Here is a 19,974-nt window from a genome sequence, read left to right on the forward strand (position 1 = left end):
TCAGGATCTGATGAAACATGTTTAAAAGGGGGTTGATCACAACAGTCAGAACCAGCAGAAACAGGAGAACAGGGGAGCACGGCCACTGCCGGGTCACCACCAGTCTCTGGCTCTCAGCCTTGCGAGTGCTTTAGCTTCTGCTTCTTGATGCTGGTGGTGCGAGATGGTCCCAAGCCCCACTGGGGCATGCCCTGCCTTGTCTTGCAGGGCTGCTCCACTTCCCCTTCCCTCCCCCACTGAGCTGTGGGGGGCATTCTGTGAGGCCCAGCAGGGAGCACTCTGGTTCTCTGTCCTCCAAAGTCTCCATGGCTCAGAAACAGGCTAAGGGCAGAGGTAGATGGGGAGACATGGGGACCACACAGGGCCCCCGGGTGGCAGTGAGGGAGCTTAGGACCCTGAGGGGGGCATGCTGACTCCTTGCTGGAGAAAAGGCACCTAAATAGGGAAGCTGGGCTTGGGGGCCTTCCAGGGGGCCATGGGGTGAGGTGGGGTAGGCTGAAAGAAGCAGGAAGTAGGGTGGTGAGCAACCCCCAATCCTGGTTCCCAAATCCCCACCCACTGAGAGAAAGAAGGAATCCTGAAACAGAGCCCTGCCCCCAACCCTCTGCCTGAGCAAGATGGCCTCATCCCCTCCCACCCCAGCCCGGGTCCAGTCTCTTTCCCACCCTTCCCACCGCCCAGCTCCAGGCCCTCTACAGAGGGGTTGGAGGTCAGAAAGGCTTCAGGCTGTCTTGGTGCCGGGGTCCACCTCCTTGTGGGCCCAGAGCTCCTTGTGCTGCTTCCGGCCAAAGCCCTCATCGTAGTTGCCTTTGCTCTTAAACAGCTGCTGAAAGTGGGGTTTGCAGTAAAATTCCCCGTGCAGAGCCGCGTAGCTGCCCAGGCTGCAGAAGCAGAACAGCTGTGGTCAGGTTGGGTCAGGGCTGGAAGGTGAGGACAGGGACAGGGCAAGGGCGCACCTCAGCTTGGTGTGACAGTGCTTGCAGCAGAAGCATGAGTTGTGGAAAATGAGCTTGTCTGCCACCAACCGCTCCATGGGGTACACGGTCTTCTGACAGGCGGCACAGGTCTCCTTTACCTGGGCCCGAAGGCTGAAGGACTGTTGGGGGGGAGACTCAGCTAGGGGCCTGACCAGCACCCATCCCTTCCTCCCCTTCCCCCAGCTTCAGGGCCCTACCTTGGAGCGCTGAACAGTGCTGCTGCCACTGCTGCCTTTGGCTTCCTGAGGGAGAGAGGACCAGTCAGGGCGGGGTCAGCTGAGAGATGCCCCAGACTCACTGCAGTCACCAGCCCAGATCCCAGAGGCACTCAGGCGGGGGCAATGGGTGGTAGGCAAACACCGCTCCTCCGTCACCCCTTCATCCCCAGGCCAGACACCTGCTCCAGGTTTCCTCCCACCCAGATGATCACCTACATGAGAGGGGGTGGCCTGGGCGGCTCCTGCAGCCTGGAACATGGCTGGTTGGAAGTGATGGAGGCCCGGGTGTAGACGCGGCACCCGCTGGATTCTGCAAGGGGAAGTCAGTCGGTTGGGCCCCACAAGCCCTTCCCCAGCCTGCAGGGTGGGGATGGGAGTGTTTACAAGCAGGGGGCTGTGGGGGCTGTGGTTGGGACTTTCCCTAAGTCATTTCCTGTTGCTCTGGGTCTTGCTACTTCCGCCCCTCACCCACCTTCCCCTCCTCCCGCTCCCCCCTGCTGTTCCCCAAGGGGCTGGGGTCCCTGAGTGGAACCATGTGTCGGGGAAAGAACACAGCTAGCGAGCGGGCAGGAGGAGCAGCTCGGGTGGGGGCTCCACGCAACCGCCGTAAGCGCCCCGCGGGCCCAGACCCCGCCTGGGGTAAGAAGGGTGAGGGAGGTCAGGAGAGAGGGCGGGCACGGCGGGACCGTGGCGACAACCCGCTGCCCCGGCCTGACCCAGGCCCGATGCTGCCCAGTACAAGGCAGAGGTTGCAGGCGCCCCTAACTCGGCCCAGCCCCTGGACAGCGCTCGCCGGCCGGGCCGCCGGTACGCCCCGCTCATCGGCCCCCGGGCCTGCGTGGACGGGATCCCAGATCCAGGACCCCCTCAGGCCCAGTCTAGGGGGACTCGGCCCCGCCCCCGCCCGGAGGCCTGCCCTGGAGGCCCGCCGCTGGCCTCCGAGCCCCGGGCGAGAGCGACAGGCGGAGGCACTCGGTGTCTGGAACCCAGTGCAGCGGCCTTCTTAGCCCGCACCTCGGCGCCGGGGTTTTGCGAACCGGTTGCAGACCCCTCCCTGCGGCCGCCCGCCCGTGGGTCTCACCGGGTCCCGGCCTGGGCCGCGGGACGGGGGATCGGTCTCCGTGGGGTGCCTCGGGTGCGAAGAGGGTGCGGGCGCGAGCTACCGCTGCTTGCCAGTGGTCCCCGAGCGGCCGCCGCCGCCACCGCCTTATCGCTGCACCGCCCCCGCCGGCCCCCGCCCCGCGCCCGCCCATTGGCTCCGCCGCGCCCGGAGCCGCCTCCGGGGCCCCGGCGCCGCCGCCGACCCTCTGTGCGCTTTGTCTTTCCCTCGCTCGCGGTCCCGGCCTTTGTTTGCCGCCCCCCGCTCGGACCCCGCGCTTCTCGCCCTCGCAGTCCTCGCGAAGTCGGCCGCCCCTTCGGCCGACTCCGAACCAAGGCAGGGACCGGAGCCGAAGGGCCCAGCGCTGCATGCCTCGGGGAGGGGACGAATTCAGGTTGAGATGCCTGGGGTCACGGGACGAATGGCGCTCCTGGCGAGGCCCCTGCAGCAGTAAAGGAGAACCGGGCTGCGCCTGGGTGTTTCGCTGCCTCAGTTTCCCCCGGTTGGCGCTCGCGGGAGAAGACCCGACAACCCCTGTCCCCACCCCGCGCTCTGTGGGCCCTGCAGCCTGATAGACGCCGCAGGGGCGGCCCCGCACAGGGTCTGGCCCCTGCTCCCACGCCCCCTCGGGCCACGGAGTCCTCCTGCCGCCAGGGGCAGCCCCACTTGCTCGCAGGGCCGCGGAGGAAGATGGCAGCGGCGGCTGGGCACGCGGTCCCTCCACGCCTGGCCGTCAGACCTGGCCCGCGCCGCAGGGAGGGCCTTGGGACCCCATGTTGAGTCACTTTCCGCCTCCCGCGCACCTCGGGACCGGCTTGCATGAGGGTTATGTGTTATGTGGGACCATCACCTTAGTGCCCTCTCCGGCGACTACCAAGGCAAAGGGCCCAGGAAGCTCCTGCCTTTGGTGTCACAGAGCACCCGCTGTCCTAAAGCGTTTCTGTGGCTGGATTTTATGAGATTAGTCACCTCCAGCCATGGGGGGGGGGGCTCCCCTTTCCGGGAAAGGGCTTTCCATCCTTCAGACAAACACCCAAACCTCATGTAACACAAGGGAGGAGGCCTAAGGATTTGAAGTGACTTGTTCCAAGTAACAACTGGCTTCACAGCAGGGCTGGGTGAGAAGCCAGGTCTTCTCACCCCGGCTCCTTCCTTCCTTGCCTCTCTGGCCAAGCCGGACCCACAGCACAACAGGTCTGAGGCACACAGGTGGCAGATGACCATCACTCTCATGGAGGGGTAGCGCCTCAGTTGTGCGGGGGGCGGGTGCCTCCTGGATGGACCTATGCTGGGACACTGGGAGCCTACTGGGCGCTAGGGACTGCAGGGCTCTGTCTGACATCAGGCTGGAAGTTGTTTGGCAAAACCCAGCTCTAAACATAGCTGTTCCCACACTATGGCAGGAATAGAACTAGTGGCTCCAGAGCCCGGCCCACGCACTTGCCAGGGAGCAGGACAGCTCAGCGCCTCTGCACCTGGAAGGGGAAGGGGGCTAGGCAGCAGGCTTTCCCAGCCTCCCCCCCACCCCCACCCCGCTGTTCCCTTGGCTCTCAATGCATCTACGCTGTGCTTCACTTTTCTCCTCAGCTCCTGCTCCTCTCTAGAGGAAGGTTTGTTTGGGCTGAGCTGCACGCAGGCCTGCGGACTCCCTGGATGGGGTGTGTGTGTGAGAAACTTCTAAAACTGTTCATGTACATCTTTCCTGGCAAAGGTTCCATACCTGTCCTCATATTCTCAAAGGGGGCTGTAGGGATGCAAGGAAGGTGAAGCCCTCAGGGGCACAGGGAGCAGGGCTAGGCTGGCAGCTGGGCACTGTCTGGCCACCCAGAGCCTGCAGCCCCCTTTCGCTGCCCGGGACAACTCTGTGGGCTGAGCTGCAGGTAACCGCCACAGTCAGCAGTTTGGGCGTTGAAAATGAACTGACAAGCATGGTGAGAAAAGCAGTTTACAGGCAAAGAAAACCAGCTGATAATGGTGTTAAGAAAAGGGAACTTGAGGTTTAAAGGAAAAAAGTGAGCTGGGCACAGGGAAGGAGGAGGGTTGGAAATAAATGTGACCTGGCCTTCTCACTCCATTTCAGGTCTCCCCACTCTCCCTCATGGTTGATGTTATTCCTTCACCTCAACCCCTGTAACTGCCCAAAGAGGGTTGTTTGTTTTTAAACTGGTGGTACAATTTCTGAGAAAAGGGAAAGTGAGAGCATTTGATGGTTCAAAGCAGCTTCAGGGAAGAGGGCAGGGCACTTCCTTAATCTGACATTTGAAGTGCCTCTCACCCAGAGGAGGGCACCTCACCCAGAGCAGGGCACCCCACCTCAGGGACTGGCAGGAGGGAAGGTGCACACCTGCTGGGAAGCAGCACGGAGAAGACCGAGGTTAGAATCACCCCTGGCGCGGACTCTGGCTGCCAGCCAGGATGACAGGGCAGGGGACCCATGTGATTCTTAGGTTACCTGCTCTTTGGGTATCAGTTCCAGTAGTAAGGAGATACCTCATGTTACAAAACAACGCAAGTCATGTTACAAAACAAAACCCTCCACCTGCTTGTCTGCCAGGTGAGCTTCTGCCTGGACTCCTAGTGGCCCAGAAATAGTCCTGCGGAGAGGCTGTCTACGGTACCTAGACCTTTCCAGCCTCAAAGTGGTTTGATGGCCACAGGCTAAAATTAATAGTCTCTAAAGTTTCGATAGTTAAGAGACCAATCTATTATGGCTTTTAAAAGAAATTGGTGTCTTATGAGGTCATTGCTGTGCTTCCACGAACTCTTGTGGGACCACTCGGATGGCAGAACCCAGGGCGGAATGACTCATGTCTGAGCGTGTATGGCCAACACACAACAATGCCACTCTCCAATGGATTCTCTGACATTTTTAATTTGTTCTGGTAATAAAACTAACATGGCATAAGGACATAAGCCCTCTGGCTAGACAAGACATTACGGCCTTTGGAGGGAGCACCCAAGGCAGCTGGTAGGAGGCAGTGAGATGGATTCTTGGGAGGAGAGAAATGCACTATACGGATGAACTATGGGTGTCAGAGCCTAAGCAGTAACGGATAAGGATGAATGGCCCCAGCCTTAGCCTGGGGCTTACAAAGAGAAAAATACCCCTCCCTCCAGTCACTAGAGAGAGGTCGGAAGGGAGGGAGAGCAGGTTGCTTATTGCTTGCCCCTCCATGGACGTACAGGATCTGAGCACAGGAAAAGAATGGAATTTGGCAGGTAGGAGAGCAAGAGTGGGAAGAGGAAGTCACACAGTTCTCTATGTCAATGAGTTAAACCCTGGGCTTGAACTTCAGCCCCCAGGGCCAGAACAGCATCTCTTCCTTCTGACCCTCGAGCATCCAGGGCTGAGAATGTCAGCTTTCTGGCCTCTCCCAATCCCTGGCTGTTGGGATTCCCTGGTGTCTCAGAAGCCTTGGAGCAGTTTCTCTCCAGGAATTTCTTTCCCAGTCAGTAAGCAGGCAACTCTCCTGGCAGAAATGTCCTTTCTACCCAATCTGCACCCAGAAGGGTGGGAATGTGGTCAGCCCTCAGGAAGGGCCCCTGCAGGCTCACACGTCCCCTGCTGGAAAATGCACCTTCTTCAGAGGCTCAGAACTCCCAGTCATCCACCTCCAACTCTTCCATGTTTGTTACCAGGCCGAAGATGCCACTGGGGTCCTGAGACTGGCTGCCCTCAAAATTGATGATGGGGGTGACAGGACGAAGTAACTCAGGCAAAGCCTCTGAGGCCCGTCGCTTGATCTGGGGGAGGAGAGAGAGTTGAGGGTGGACCTTGTTGCTCCGGGTCCCAGGACACCATGGGGGCAAGGAACCATGCATGTGCTAGTGACAGATGGGCCTTGTTGTCAAGAGTCTCTATGAGGGAGAGGAAGGAGCAGCGCCTTAATTTAGGGGCCTTCAGAAAATGGTCATTTCTCATTCGAAGAGAGGAGAGGATACCTAAAACCCCAATGCTAAAGGGATTGAGGGGGGGTGGGGTTAGACTCACAGGCGAGAAAAAAAAAATCAGGGAACCTTGGCAAAGTGCTTGCTACTGTACCTGCTTGAAAAATGAATGGTTCAGGAGGGTGCTGGCACTTGGTCTGCAGAGAAAGGGGACGAGAGACCAGTATAACCCGAGCCCCAGATTTCCCAAATCCTGCTGCCTACACCTTACCCACAAGACCCCCCTACTTCTTCCCTCAGCTCCCCAACAAACAGAGCTACTCAGGCTGGCTTCTTAGCAAACCGCCGGCTGACCCCTCATGCTGTGGGGACTCCTCCGGGGAACCCAGACTTCTCCTGGGCAGATGCACCCTCTCAAGCTCTGCCTTCACCTCCAGCCCAGCGGACATACCGTACATCGGGGTTGCGCTGAAGGCACTGCTCCACAAAGTGGTGGAAGTGGGAGGAAAAGGTGCGGTAATAGGGGTGGGGGGGCGAGTCGCCATTGGAGGTCCTGGGGGTGCTGGTGGCCAGGCTGTCGCTCAGGCCAGAGTTGGCGGCTGAGCGTAAGGTGCTCATGGTCAGCTCCTCAGCGGGGATGGTGCTCGTGTCCAACAGGCAGGGCACCGTGCCGTTCAGCTTCTCCAGCAGCATCTGCGGACGACAGAGCCAGGCCTGGGCTGGAGGGGGGCCCCGGGGAGACCCATAGCACTGCTTCACAAAGACACTTTTCCCAGCACATAAATGTGATTGGGGGGGGGGAGGAAAAACAGGAGTAGAATAAAGAATAAGTAACTTTTCCAGAGGCATGCTGACCACTGAGCTAGGCCACACTGGAGAAGAGGAGAGAGACTACAAAAAAGTGCCCCCTCTCTCCATGGCTGGAAGAGGGGCATACAGTCTCCTCTCCCCTTTACTTAACTGCAGAGTCCTCTCTCGAGGATGAAGGCAGCAGCTGGGTTACTTTCTTTGAAGCCCAGCCCCGATTTGCCAAGCCCAGGTGGGACTGAGGGGGTCCATTAGGCAGCATCTGCAGTGTCACTCTGAGTTGTCGCTGTCACAGGCTGCACAGGAGCCATATGCCCAGGGGCAGGCCAAGCTTGGGCAGCTGTTTGAAATCCCTCGGACTCAGCACGTGTAAAACTGGCCCCATCTTGGTGACCGCTGTCCAAGCCCCTGGGAGTTGTTCTGTCCAAGCCAGAAACCTGGAAATCGCTCTAGAGCTTTGATACTATGGTAACCACTAGCCACAAGTGGCTATTTATATTTGTTAATTTAAATTAGGTTTAGAGTTCAGCTCCTCAGTCTCACTGGCCACATTTGAAGCCTAAGTGGCTACGCCTGGCTAGTAGCTACATACTGGAGTGCAGAGGTAGGACATTTGCGTCATCTTAGCAAGTTCTACTGGATAACACTGTTCCTGGATCTGTGCCGCTCATTCACCTTAAACAGCCTTTTGACGCTTTCCTGAGCATCTCTCTGTCACTGTCTTATTGAGGTCTTCTAGATTCCTCACCTAGATTTCCACACCTTCCTAACCTGTCCACCAGATCTAATCCACCTGCTAGTGAGCTTTCTAAAACATATTTCTGATGTTATCACTCGTGTGCTTAAAAGCCTAGCAATTCCCCACATGCTTTGGGACAGGAACCAAATGCCCTGGCGTGGCACAAAGCCCTCCATGCTGTGCCTTTGCTTCCTCCTCCAGTCACATCACCCCGTGCCCCAGCCCACACACCTTTACTTCAGCCGTTTACCACGACTGGCTCTTGCCCAGATCCTGTTCTTCCTCAACTCTGGGTCTTTGCACATGCTGACCCCTCTGCCTAAAAGTTTCCTCTAGTTCCCATTCTTCAGTTAATTCCTATTTGCCTTCAAGATTCAAGTGTCACCTGCTCACAGAAGCCTCTCTGGGCCCCCTGCTCTAGACAGTTCCCCTCTGGCCATTCTAGTTGCCTTCCTCCACACAGGGCCAGCAGTCTGCGGGTTCAAGGCAGAGGCTCACTCAGAGCCTGCAAGCCCACCTGCACTCCCTCCCAGTTCTAGGTCGTGTTCTAGGTACGTGGGACCCAGGCAACCTTGCCCCAGCGATCAAGTCCACTGTTTGGACTTCATAAGGCCTGGATAGCCTCTTCCCTGGGTCTCTCTCCCAAGGGTAGACAATGCCACTGGCTGTGTACGCCTGGGGGTGGTCAAAGGGCAGTCATGTAAGGGACGCGGGCAGAAGTCTGAGACTCTAAATTAGAAACTGGCTTTCCACATATATTTATCACAGTAGGAGGACAGAACATATTTTATAAATTTATAAAAACGTGTGAGCTTGATGTATACATTTTAAATAGACCTGGTGTGGGGGCCTCCATTTGCACTCCTGCTCCAGGCCCTGCAATCGTTAGCAGTGGGCCTGCTCCTGAGCTCCCCTCCCCGGGCTCCATGGGCTCCATTTCCACAGCAGTTATCACAGCAAAGTAAACAGTTATACAACCATCTCCCCACTGGGTGGGGCTCGTGAAGGAAAGGATTGTGTCTTTCATCTGAGTAACCCCCGCCCAGTGTTTTGAGTGGCAGGTACTCAACAAGCGCTTGTGGAAGGCAGGCAGCAGGCAGGCAGGCAGGCAAAGGGAAACCCCTGGGCTGCAGGCTCACCTGGGTGGCAGGCATATCCTTAAAGGGGACATGGCCATTGGCCAGCTCACAGGCTGCGATTCCCACACTGTAGATGTCAGATTTGGCATCATAACCTTGAAGATTCTAGGTTGGGAGAAAAAAGCCACAGATTACTCCATCTGTAGCTTTGGTGGTTGTTCTTAGAAAAAGAAGGGGGTGGAGCAAACACTGAAGAGAGGTTAAGAATGCCTGTCCCCAAATCAGGGCCAGCTGCTAAGACTTTCCTTGCCTACATTACCGAAGAGCAGCTGCTATTTGAGAAGGAACAGCTGTTGGTTGATGGTATGGAACCAGCAGGAAGAAGCGCGCGGCCCCACACTCGCACTTAGTGCAGGGATGGAGACAGCACTACCTCTTTCCCAAAGGCTCACTTCCCCTAAGATGGGAAGATCTCTGAAGGGAGCCCAAGTAGACAGGTCGGGACCCCAAAGAGGGGGGGACTTCTTAACCTGCAAGGAGCACAAAGTGCCCAGGCCGAGAAGCCGCCCGGGTCTACCTGCCAACAGGTACCCTTCTTCCACTCAGAAGCAGAGAGCACCCCCATCCCAGGGAATTCCTGAAGCCTCCCTTGGCAAATCCTGAGGTGGTGGGATGGGGTCTCCGGGACCCAGTACGGACCTGCTGGAGGACTTCCGGGCTGAGCCAGGGCAGAACCTTGATACTGTACTTGGGAAAGTCGTGGACCACTCGCTGCCGCTGCCCGTGGCTGATCATGCTGAGGTTGCTGCGTAAACCAGACAGGTAGACCTTCCCGTCCGCGGAGATCAGGATGTGGCTGGCTTTGACACTCCTGGGGGCACGGGGGGGGGGGGGGGGGCGGTGTTTCGGGGCAGCAGGAGCCCCTCACACCACAAGCCTTTGGTCTTTGCACACTAGATCCAGTCAGCTCTCCCCCTGGCCGTGTGAGTGTGAGTGTGTGTGTGTGTGTGTGTGTGTGTGTGTGTGTGTGATACATGTATACAAACCTTATATACTAATTTTTATAAAGTTTCAAACATACACAAAAAGGAGGAAATAGCATGACCCCATGTACATACCACAAGATTTTAAACCTTATTTCTATTTTGTTACAGTTCTTTTATGCTCACAGACCACTGCTTCCCCTACTACCCACTAATATTAATCTGTACTTTTTGTTTGTTCTTGTAAAGCGTATCATTGTTTTGTATGCATACACTTTCAATTTACCTAATGCTACACTGTTATGCATCCCATTCTTCCTTTTGCTCTCAGTGCCATGTTTTCAAGACCCATTCATTCCTGTTGCCCTCTGTATACATCCCATCTTTGCTTCTAGTTGCCACCTATACTCCGGGGTGGGATCTAACAGTGTTACTCATACATTCTTCCAGGAAGGGTGTGGGGACAGAGCCAGGAGAGCAGTTTCCGGGCTCTTGGCCTCACATGGAAAGATGCTGGTTCAGGTAGTAGTTGGCCGTCAGCTGTTACCGGTTAGCCATTGGCCACTGATATAACTGCCACGGCTGCCCTAGCAGGCGTGGATTGCAGTTAGCAAGTGAGGTTGGTGTGCAGAGAAGTGGATGGCAGGTTGCGGATCGTGTGGCTCCTGCTTCCTGTGTCTCCAACCCAGCCACCAGCGAGAATACAGTGGTATGACTCCCCTACCTACGGCTCCGTGGGTGTTCCTTTTTGGTCTCACCATATCCTGAGTTCTTAGGCGGGGAACGGGACTGGAGACCCCACATGCCACCCCGCGTGACAAAGGGACACTTATACTGCCTCCTACCATGAATATGAACAATGACACATACATGTCTCCTGATGGGCCTGTGTGAGGGCTTCTTTGGGGTGTACAGCCAGTGGCAGCACTGATGATCCCGGTTTCACGTGACCCGAATGGCTGCGTTGGGCCACCTGCCACTATATGGGCAAGAGACCCTACTCTCTCACCACACTGGGCCTCGCCCAGCCTCCAAATTACACCATTCCCCGGTGTATAAGGTGACATCCTCCTGTTTTAATGTGCTTTTCTGATTACTGCTAGATTTGAGTGTTTGTTCAGATGACTGTTGCTCTTTTATTAACTTCATATCCTTTGCTTATTTTTCCATTGCTTGGCTGTCCTTTCCTTGTTGATTCACAAGATCTCCTTGTTACCAATCTCCCGTGTATTTTAGACAAAGCTAACGTCTTCCACACTGTCACCATTTCTTAACTTTATTCAAGGAGTCCTGTATTGGAGAGAAAGCTTCAATCTTGATAGAATCAAATCCATCAACTTTTTCTCTTATGTGTTGTGCTTCCAATATTTAGAAGTCCTCCTGTATCTTAGATCACAAAAATATTTCCTCACATTTCCTTCTAAGTTTGTAGTTTGACAACTGACCTTTAGGCCTTTAATGCATCTGAAGAGCTCCTTTGTATGTGGAGGGGTCCAGTTTTATTCTCTTCCCTACCGTGACCCGCTTTTCCTCACACCATCTGCTAAGTAACCTGCCTCTTCCCGAGCCTCTCAGTACAGGGCTGACTCTGGGGAACACACACCAGTTTGCCCCAAGGAAGGGAGGTATCGGGGTGCAGAGAGGTTCATGTCAGATGTTCCTCTCACACATCTCTCAGGACAAAGCTGCTCAGTAAAGAGAAAACCAGCAGCTTCAGCTCTGACAGGCCAAGTGCTCTGTCCACCCACTCAGGCGAGGCAGTCCTGAGCTTTGATTTAGACTCGGCTTCACTAACTTCCGTCAACCATCCGCCGTCAATCGGGCTCACGGGCACAGACCCCGGCTCTAGGGAAGGGTGAGGAGTCTAAGAACGCACCTGTGTACGTGGCCCATGTGGTGGACGTAGTCTAGGGCCTTGAGCACCCCCTGCAGGATGTAAGCGATGGCCAGCTCATTCATGCCATCCATGAAGTGTGTACAGATGAGATCCTTCGCGGAACCTGAAGAAAAGCATTGTCGGCAGATAGGGAAGGCTAACGGGGCAGCACATGAGCCAGCAGACAACAGAGCTCCTAGACCCCCTCTCCACCAGGACCCCTTTCCCGCTCACCATAGGCCATGAATGATGTAACAATCCACAGCTCGTTGTCTGCAATAAAGGTGGCTCGATATGGCAGGATGTTGGGATGGTTGAAGAGTTTAGAGACATGAAGCTCCCCCTGAAAGCAATGGTAAACTGAAGTCAGAACCAAGGGGCTCTGAGGGATGACACTCATCGGGAAGGTGGCAGCATGAATAGCACGCGGACCTAGTATGTTCTGGGTGCTCTAAGCAGGTGCCCTCCAGCCGGAGAGAAAGCAGGCTGTGTTATCTCTACAGAGAAGCCAGCACTGCTTTGCCAGCTTTTGCCAGTCTGGCTCTGCCAGCCAATCCCAGAGAGCCTCCAGGAACAACCCCGCCAACAGGGAAACGGCTAACACAGCGCAGGGCCCCAGCTCGCCCCTCGGAGATGATGGAAACAAGCTGTTGATTGAAGACATGAAGTTCTAAGTTTAGCTCAACTTCAAGGGTCAAGAAATAGAACGACTCTTTAAGATTTACAAAAAAAAAGTTTTCCTCTCTAAAGGAAAACGTTGCAGTCAACAGAAACAAGGGGAAAAAGTACTTAAAGAACAAACGACAACTACTAAACATTAGAAGATATTTCTCCAGCAATCTCAGATTGAGAGATAGATCTCTTCCTTAGGAGCAGCTGCAGAAAGTGTAAGACCTACAGAATTTTAAAATAAACTTGGACAAAAGATGTGAAAAAAAATTGGACAAAAGAATAGAAACTCTAGGATCCCGGCCTCTGGGATGTGAGCTAAGGCCAAACAGGCAGTACCTGCTACCTGTCTGTCCACTGCTCTTACAGAATAAGGCGAAGAATCAGAAAGTCCAACATGCTCTAGAACAAACTCAGGTGTGTTCCTTCCAAATAACTAAGTAAGGACTGACTTTCTGTCCCATCCTCAGAACTACCTGCAAAACTACTCTGAACACGTGAAGTGGTATTAGAGCACCATCATAAGCATGAATTCTGAAAACCATCGTGAATGAAGAAGAGGGAGGGGCTGCAATTAACGGAACTACAAATACGCTGCCCCAGGCCCTAACCCGACAGGGTTCCCAGTGCATGCCCACAGGGACAGCAGTCCCCACCCAGTGACTAGACCTGCGGTCTCTCCCAGTTTAACAAAAGGGCAGCTACCTGCTTCTCCAATAGAAAGGAACCTCAGGCAAATAGGATGCCAAGAGCTGGAAGATGTCCACCCACAGCATGGCCGGTGCCCCACACCTGGAAGGATTGCCTGGGTTTGAATCCTGCCTCTGCCACTTACTCGTGAGTGCGACCATGGGCAAGTTACTTGGCCTCTCTGAATAATAAATAAATGAGGCCCATGGGAGTCTTTGGAGAAGAGGGGAACACAAATGGGGCTGAGCGGCATTACAGAACCCTTAGTGCAAAATGCCCGAGATTCTTCATTGAGAGCTTCCGTAACTTCTTGGCTTGGTTTACTTTCATTTCCTGCCAGCTACTTTCAGAAGGCAGATGTAAGAGATGCCTTGTAATTAGTACTGGAGCTAAGCGCCCGCTCTGCAAGGGTCACATTTACGTTGTATTACCTGCAAGAACGTCACCATCTCGTTGGAACAAGCTTCCAGGTTAATTCTTCGCACCGTCACATACTCCCCCGTTGGTCTGTACCTCGCTAGGTTCACTGTCATCAAGTCCTCAAACCCTTTACCTAAAATAAAAGAGGGGGGCATCCACAAGGACACCCGCAACAGAGATTTGCTTCCTTAAAGAGACTGGATTTTTAAAAAAAATTCAAGTGACAACTTTCACTACTATTACTTTCCATGGCTGACATTTCATGACTTTTCTCCTATCAGTTTCTTCTCAGCCAACCATTTGGACTGACTATGGCCCAGGACACCAGAAGTGTTAACAAAAAGAAAAAAATTGCAAAAGAGATCCTTTCCTGATAACATCATCTCTTTCCCATACTTGGAAGGAAAGCGGCAGAGTCCCACAGAAGCCAGTCCTGTCGCCACTATTCCTGTAACTAGCTGACAGCCTCTGATACATATTCCTGTGGACATGCTGGGAGAGCCGCAGGGGTCCCTGGGAGCATGAAAGTCACGACAGCCCTGGCCATTACCTATGATGGTGAGGAGCTCATAACAGCCTCCCTCCGGCAGGAAGCTACTCATGATCTCCTGCTTAGAGAAGGACGCTATCGACTCTGAGCTCGCCTCATTGGTCTAAAGAAAAAAGAAAAATAGGTTAGTGAGAGAAAATTGGGGGTGGGATGGGAGTGTGGAGGTGGTAATTCAGACCCACGAGGAGACTGGCATCGAAACAAACGGAAATTCTGACTCGGGGGCAAAGAACTAGGGCCAGCATTCTTTAATGAGAAATGTAAAGTAAAACATCAGGTGTTCAATGTGGTAATAGCACTAGTATCAGAGCAAGGAAGTGTCAGCGCCGTCTACAAATGGGTGAGGGACAAGGGCCGGTTCCAGGCAATTGTTGATTTGCTTGTCCTTTCCCACAACTGGCTCATTTGCTAAAAACGAGGCAATTCTTACTTGGGGAAAGCCTGTCCGGAGAAGGCATGTTTAGCAAAGAGAATGGGGACGGAGAGGTGGAGGGTTCTCTTGCATTTCTTGCTACGCTAGAGTTCTACTTTTAAGGTCCTACCTACAAGATCCCAAAGGTCAAATGCTGAATCTTGCTATAGGGAAAATGTGGCCATAAGCTACATTTGGCAAACCAAGACCCCAGACCAATCATTCTCTGACATTTCCAAGGGAAGCAAGAAAACAGCCAACACACTGGGCTGTAGATGAGGAACAGAGCTGTCAGGTCTCAGCCATCATCCCAGGGAGCCAAAGTGACCGCTGCCTCACTCCTGCCCATTCGTGCTGCAGACAAAGCTAGATACCAGCCATTTAGGATGTGGGCATCACACTTCTGGCTTTTGAGGTCCTGAAGGAAAGTGCCCAGCAAAATACATGGCAGACCAACAGCTCTTCCTTCAGTTTAATAGGCCCAGTGTCCTTCTTCCAGACCTAAATTTATTTGTATGACTTAGGGACTGTGTAGTTTTCTTTCTGAGTATTTTTCTTTCTTTTGGATCCTCTTTCTTTGGATGTGTGTCTAACTGAAATGGAGAATCTTAGGCCAGCTCACATTTCACATGTTGCATTCATGAACCTGACCTCTAGTCAGGAAAGGGTCTTTGTGAACACATGAAAGGCTCTTGGCTCAGTACTAACCAGCAGAGTGTGAGCTGAGAACATTCCGACGTGGTCGTACCACCTTGTTGGGAATCCCTGATGTTTCAAGCACATCTGGTTTTAAAACAATTGATGCTTTGCCAATGGGGAAAGAAACCAAGTGGGGTTCTGCCTCTCATACCACTTAGTGACAATAAGACAACTTAGTCAAGCAAGATTAAGTTTTGTCAGCAAATCGTATTTCTAATTGAATCAATTTTTATATTTCTAAGATTCATCCATACTGTTTTATTTAGCCATGTTGTACCCCCATGTTGTATAATATTCATTGTGAACATATCACCATTCCAATAGTGATGGACTTTTCAGATTGTTTTTGTTCTGCTATTCCGACCTGTGCTATTAGAAACATGTTTAAATGTGTCTCCTGATGCATATATGTAAGTTACTCTAAAGCTTAAACCCGGAGTGGAACTGCTACGTCACAGAGTATACGAACAATTGACTTTACGAGATAATGCCAAATTGTTTTCCAAACTGGCTATACCAATTTGTACTCCCACCAGCAATATATAGATAGGTATGCTCTCATTGATCCATCTTTTCCCCAAACTTGGTGTACTCAGACTTAATTTTGGCCAATCTCATTGTGACTTTGATTTACATCTCCCTGGTGGTTAATGACGTCGAGCACCTTTTCATATATTTGTTGGCCGTTTGGGTTTTCTCCAAGGTGAAATGCTTCTTTCTGTCTCCTATTCATTTTTGTATAGAGTTGTTTTAATGCAGGATTTCCCCAAACTAGGCCCCAGAGAACACTGAAACTGGCAGTAAATGCATGAAAAAAGTTTACGTGTCTGATTAAGTTAGAAAATGCAGTGTACTCTCATGGAGAATCACAAGGTGTACTTGCATATTAAAGGCTTCGAGTTCTGTAGTAAGGGACTTGTTCAGCTTTGTTTAACCTAGCATTTACCAAAGATACGTGTCCAGAGTAACCTTTTGTGCTTAACATCTGTTAAATTTCGGGAAGGACTATTTTAAGGAAAATGTATGGTGTAATGTGAAGACCAGAGGCTTAGGGGCCAGACAGAGGCAGAACTTGAGCTCAGGTCTATCACATGTTCTGTGACCTTGAACAAATCACTCTAACCTCTTGGGTTCTCCCGTTATCTCATCAGTGGAATAATTCTCACTTCATAGGAGTGTTGTTACCATTAAATGAGATAAAATACATAAAGAGCGAGCGCTGCCTGGTGGATCACAGGTATTCAATAAATGGGAATCCTATTCTTTTCTTCCATCTTTCACTGTCTACTTTTTGGTCACTCTCCTGCTCAACAAATAAGACGGAACAGAGAAAACAGAGAATCCTAAGCAGAGCTTGATCAATACTTAAGGTTGGTTTGATTTGGGTTTTTATACTTGTCTGTGTTTTCAAATGCTCTGGAAACAAATTCTAAGATCATTTAATAACCACTGTAGCTTCTGGAAACTATCTTATACGGGTTACTACATGCCTCACAGGTGTCTCAGCCAGGTGGGAGCTACATGACCAAGGGGCCAAATGGAGCACAAAGCTTTAACCAAGAACTCTAGACTGGCGACGCCCCATCATTTAGCATTTACAAGCTGCATGCTAAGTTCATCTTAAAGAGTCCCATCTTCTTGACCCTTATACCTGCTGCAAGCCCCTGCACCTATTCTTGCTCTGCAGATCCTGTGTTCTCAAGTCCTAATTTACTCCTCAATAAAAACAGTGTCACCAGTTAATACAAACCCACGGGGTTGCTTTCAGACCCAGCTCCCTACTCTGGCCTGGGAGTACCCACGTGCTCTGGCCTGGGAGTACCCACATACTCTGGCCTGGGAGTACCCACGTGCTCTGGCCTGGGAGTACCCACGTGCTCTGGCCTGGGAGTACCCACATACTCTGGCCTGGGAGTACCCACGTGCTCTGGCCTGGGAGTACCCACGTGCTCTGGCCACTGCTTGCTTCTATGACTTCATCTCATACCACCCTCCCCCGGCCCATAACCTTTGAGGCTCCAGCCCTACTTGTTTGGGACACTCCTGCCCTACTTCTCCCCTGCCCCTGCCACTTTCTCAAGGCGGTTTCCCCCTTATCACTGAGGTCTCAACGTAAATGTCGTTTATTCACTGAAGACTCTGTCCAGCCAAAGTAACGTAGGCTCCTGGTACTTTATTAGTCATCTTGCTTGACTTTCTTCTCAGTAGGTATCAGTGCAGTTTACTTATCTATCGCCTGTCTTCTCTACTAGAATGCAGGCCCCTTGAGGGCACGGACCTTGTCCATCTTGCTCACTGATGTATTCCCCAGTGTCTATACCAATCCTGGCACATACTTAAGAAAAGTCATATAAGCAGTTTGACCTGAGGGGGTTTTCTGCCTGTTGTCTCGTCATTCCCGTGGGCTGAAGAGGAGAGTAGAGTCAATGTATAATACCAGCCAGTTCCATTGGAGACAGGGTTCAACGTAATGGTCTACACTGGAAATGCTGGCCCTCACACAACACATCCACTAGGGGGACTTTATAGATCAGAATCTGATACCTGCAGGTGAGAAAGTACAGCAGGTTCTCGAGTAACATCATTTTGTTCAACATCGTTTCGTTATAACGTTGATGAGATAGATGCTGTAGGAATTAACTCTTGTTTATATGTAGCCTATGGTGAAACTGGTTTCGTTACGTGTCACTTCGCTTAGTCACAGAACCTATCGACAGCGTTAAGTGAGGACGTACTATACTGCAGTTTTTAGCAGGTAACAACTTGGCCCCCATGAGGACACATCTAGAGCTACTTTGTATTTGAAGGTCTTCTCTCCTCTGATCTCCAGGCAAACTCCTTAATGTTTCTCTAATTTGAATATGACAGACAGCTGGAGTTCTGAGATTAAAATATTTATTGTATGCATTTTAAATAACTCCCTTTGGAAAAACTACAGCTAGATACTGTTTTATTGTCTCTGTTCCCTCTTCCTTGCTAGGAGTGCATATAAGACATACTGTCTGCCAGGCTACGCACTAAAGACATACTCTTGTTGAGCCAAGTTGGGAATGATTCATTAAACTACTGAAGTGATTAGTTAATAATCTGACAAATATTTCTACTGCACTGTTGACTACAGAAAACTACTCAAAGATTTTAAAAAATGAAATTCTTTAGGTAGCTTGGAATATGAGTTCTTGGGCAATCTGAATTGCATGAAATGAACTAGTCTAGTGGTTGCTGCGGCCCCTCTACCATTCTGTCCCCAACCCACTGGAAATGGTCCTAAAATGGCAGCTTTCTACTTTGTGGATGTTTTATAGGTCTGGACTCAGAGAGAAACCGACCTTTACTGAGGAAAACAAACAAAGGTGATATTTTGAAAGAAGAGGTCTGCTCTGATACTGCCCCAAGAAAGGCAGGTTAGTTCATTGTATTGTTTCAGATTTAGAAAAGGTAAAAATTCAGGTGAAAAGAATGAAATATTTAGTCCATTCTCTTTAAACACAGCATGGTATAGTTTTATTAGTACAATGTATAATCTCAAATTGCCTAGAAAAAGAAACTAATTTTATCAAAGCCTTTTCTCAGTTTCCCACACTATGAAAGCATTTTATTCATTTTGAATCATTTGAAAAATACATAATATCTGATATCCATAAAATACTGATACCCAGAAATGACCACAAAATGAAAACATTGTTTCAAGGAGTTCAAAACAAAATATAATAAAGCACACAAAGACAGTAATATGAAATGCTTCCAAACAAACACATTCAACCTCCCACAGGTTTCACACAGGATAACTTTTGGTATAACACCAACAGCCGTGAAAATATAAAAATGATATATAATTGGCATTGTATTCTGGAAAACTGATATTACACGTTTTTGGTCTCCTGACTGGCAAATATTTGGATCTGAGAAAGAGGGACTCCTGACTAGCCGGCTATCTAAGCACAGCCAAAGCTTTACTCTGAGAAATTCCTAGTCAACCTCATCATCCTTCATTCACCCAGGGGCTGCCTGCAAAGATGCAAATACCTGTCATCTGAAAAGAGTAGGAAGTCTATTTAGAAAAGGCTTCTTACCCGCTGTCTTTATAAGACACTGATTCACATGATCAAAAATAGCTTGGTACACTGTGCGTGTCTGGTGTTATTTCCTTAGGTAAAATAAACTAGAAGAGTAGGAAGCAGGGCAAGAGTCTTGAAGCTTTTGCCAATTAAAAAAAATGCATTTTCTGTTTTGAACTTTTTGATTTGGGGTTTTGTTTTTAAGGTAAGATTTTGGAGATTCTGCCTTATAATCTAGGCAGAGATCTGTGTCATCTCTGTGGACTGAAATCTATTATTAATAGACTAAGGATGGAGAATTGAGTATCACTAGCCACTAAAAAATAACCACCTTTGTGATTGTTGAAACTTTTTCCTTTATTTGGCGGGGGTGGTGGGTGATTGGTAGGTTAGGAAGGAGAGGAGACCTTTATCCCCAGGACAGACAAAAAGTGCCTAAGCCTTTTTCAGTTTTCAAATTACACATCAAAATCTTTCCAGGGTGAAACCTGAATTTCCACAGGTAAAAGAATTACACTTCACATAAAGCTCAACGACAGAGAAGCACAAACTTAAAATGATAAGCCAACAAAACACACAAATTTTCATGAGGTCATTGCCATGCAACAGCCATAGTGCTAGGGCCTAGAAAGTCACTTACTTTTCTCCGAGTGTCACCCGGAGGCTGCTCTGGAGTAGAGAAATTGATTGTTGGCATTTTGTTTTTGAGTAGAAGACACACGCACATTCAGAACAGCAATTATTGCACTTAGGACTACATTTATTAATAGAAACCACTTAAGAGTCATCACAGCGAAAAGTGCCTGCTGT

At 51.0% G+C, this 19,974-nt stretch overlaps 2 protein-coding genes and 1 long non-coding RNA gene across 10 annotated transcripts in view; 1 reads left to right on the forward strand and 2 right to left on the reverse strand.

Moving 5' to 3' along the window:
• On the reverse strand, window positions 1–2,415 carry LIMD2 (LIM domain containing 2). The gene is made up of 5 exons (XM_019732917.3): window positions 2,277–2,415; window positions 1,412–1,505; window positions 1,175–1,219; window positions 957–1,096; window positions 1–881 (listed from the first exon to the last, which is right to left on the reverse strand). Exons 2-5 carry the CDS (start codon window positions 1,451–1,453, stop codon window positions 722–724), a joined length of 387 nt encoding a protein of 128 aa, XP_019588476.1. The 5' UTR covers window positions 1,454–1,505; window positions 2,277–2,415; the 3' UTR covers window positions 1–721.
• LOC141568942 (uncharacterized) overlaps window positions 1,708–19,974 on the forward strand; it is a 27,519-nt gene continuing 9,252 nt past the window's right edge. The window contains exons 1-2 of the long non-coding RNA XR_012492285.2: window positions 1,708–1,834; window positions 18,412–18,510. This is a non-coding gene — a long non-coding RNA (uncharacterized LOC141568942). The remainder of the gene's footprint in view (window positions 1,835–18,411; window positions 18,511–19,974) is intronic.
• Window positions 5,147–19,974, reverse strand: part of STRADA (STE20 related adaptor alpha) — a 23,222-nt gene continuing 8,394 nt past the window's right edge. For 5 of the 8 annotated variants that reach the window (XM_019732909.3, XM_019732908.3, XM_019732907.3 and 2 more), the window contains 9 exons: window positions 13,996–14,098; window positions 13,457–13,578; window positions 11,901–12,009; window positions 11,667–11,790; window positions 9,507–9,678; window positions 8,868–8,972; window positions 6,634–6,875; window positions 6,337–6,379; window positions 5,147–6,038 (listed from right to left, as the gene is read on the reverse strand). In XM_019732909.3, coding sequence (XP_019588468.1) covers window positions 5,886–6,038; window positions 6,337–6,379; window positions 6,634–6,875; window positions 8,868–8,972; window positions 9,507–9,678; window positions 11,667–11,790; window positions 11,901–12,009; window positions 13,457–13,578; window positions 13,996–14,047 — 1,122 coding nt within the window. In that variant the 5' untranslated portion in view covers window positions 14,048–14,098 and the 3' untranslated portion in view covers window positions 5,147–5,885. Of the gene's footprint in view, window positions 6,039–6,336; window positions 6,380–6,633; window positions 6,876–8,867; window positions 8,973–9,506; window positions 9,679–11,666; window positions 11,791–11,900; window positions 12,010–13,456; window positions 13,579–13,995; window positions 14,099–19,804; window positions 19,834–19,974 lie in introns of all 8 variants that reach the window. The other 3 variants (XM_019732905.3, XM_019732904.3, XM_019732903.3) reach the window with 1 other exon arrangement.

This window comes from Rhinolophus sinicus, chromosome 12, assembly GCF_057876585.1.
Source record: "Rhinolophus sinicus isolate RSI-liver-muscle chromosome 12, RSI-T2T, whole genome shotgun sequence".
NCBI classification, from domain to species: Eukaryota; Metazoa; Chordata; class Mammalia; order Chiroptera; family Rhinolophidae; genus Rhinolophus; species Rhinolophus sinicus.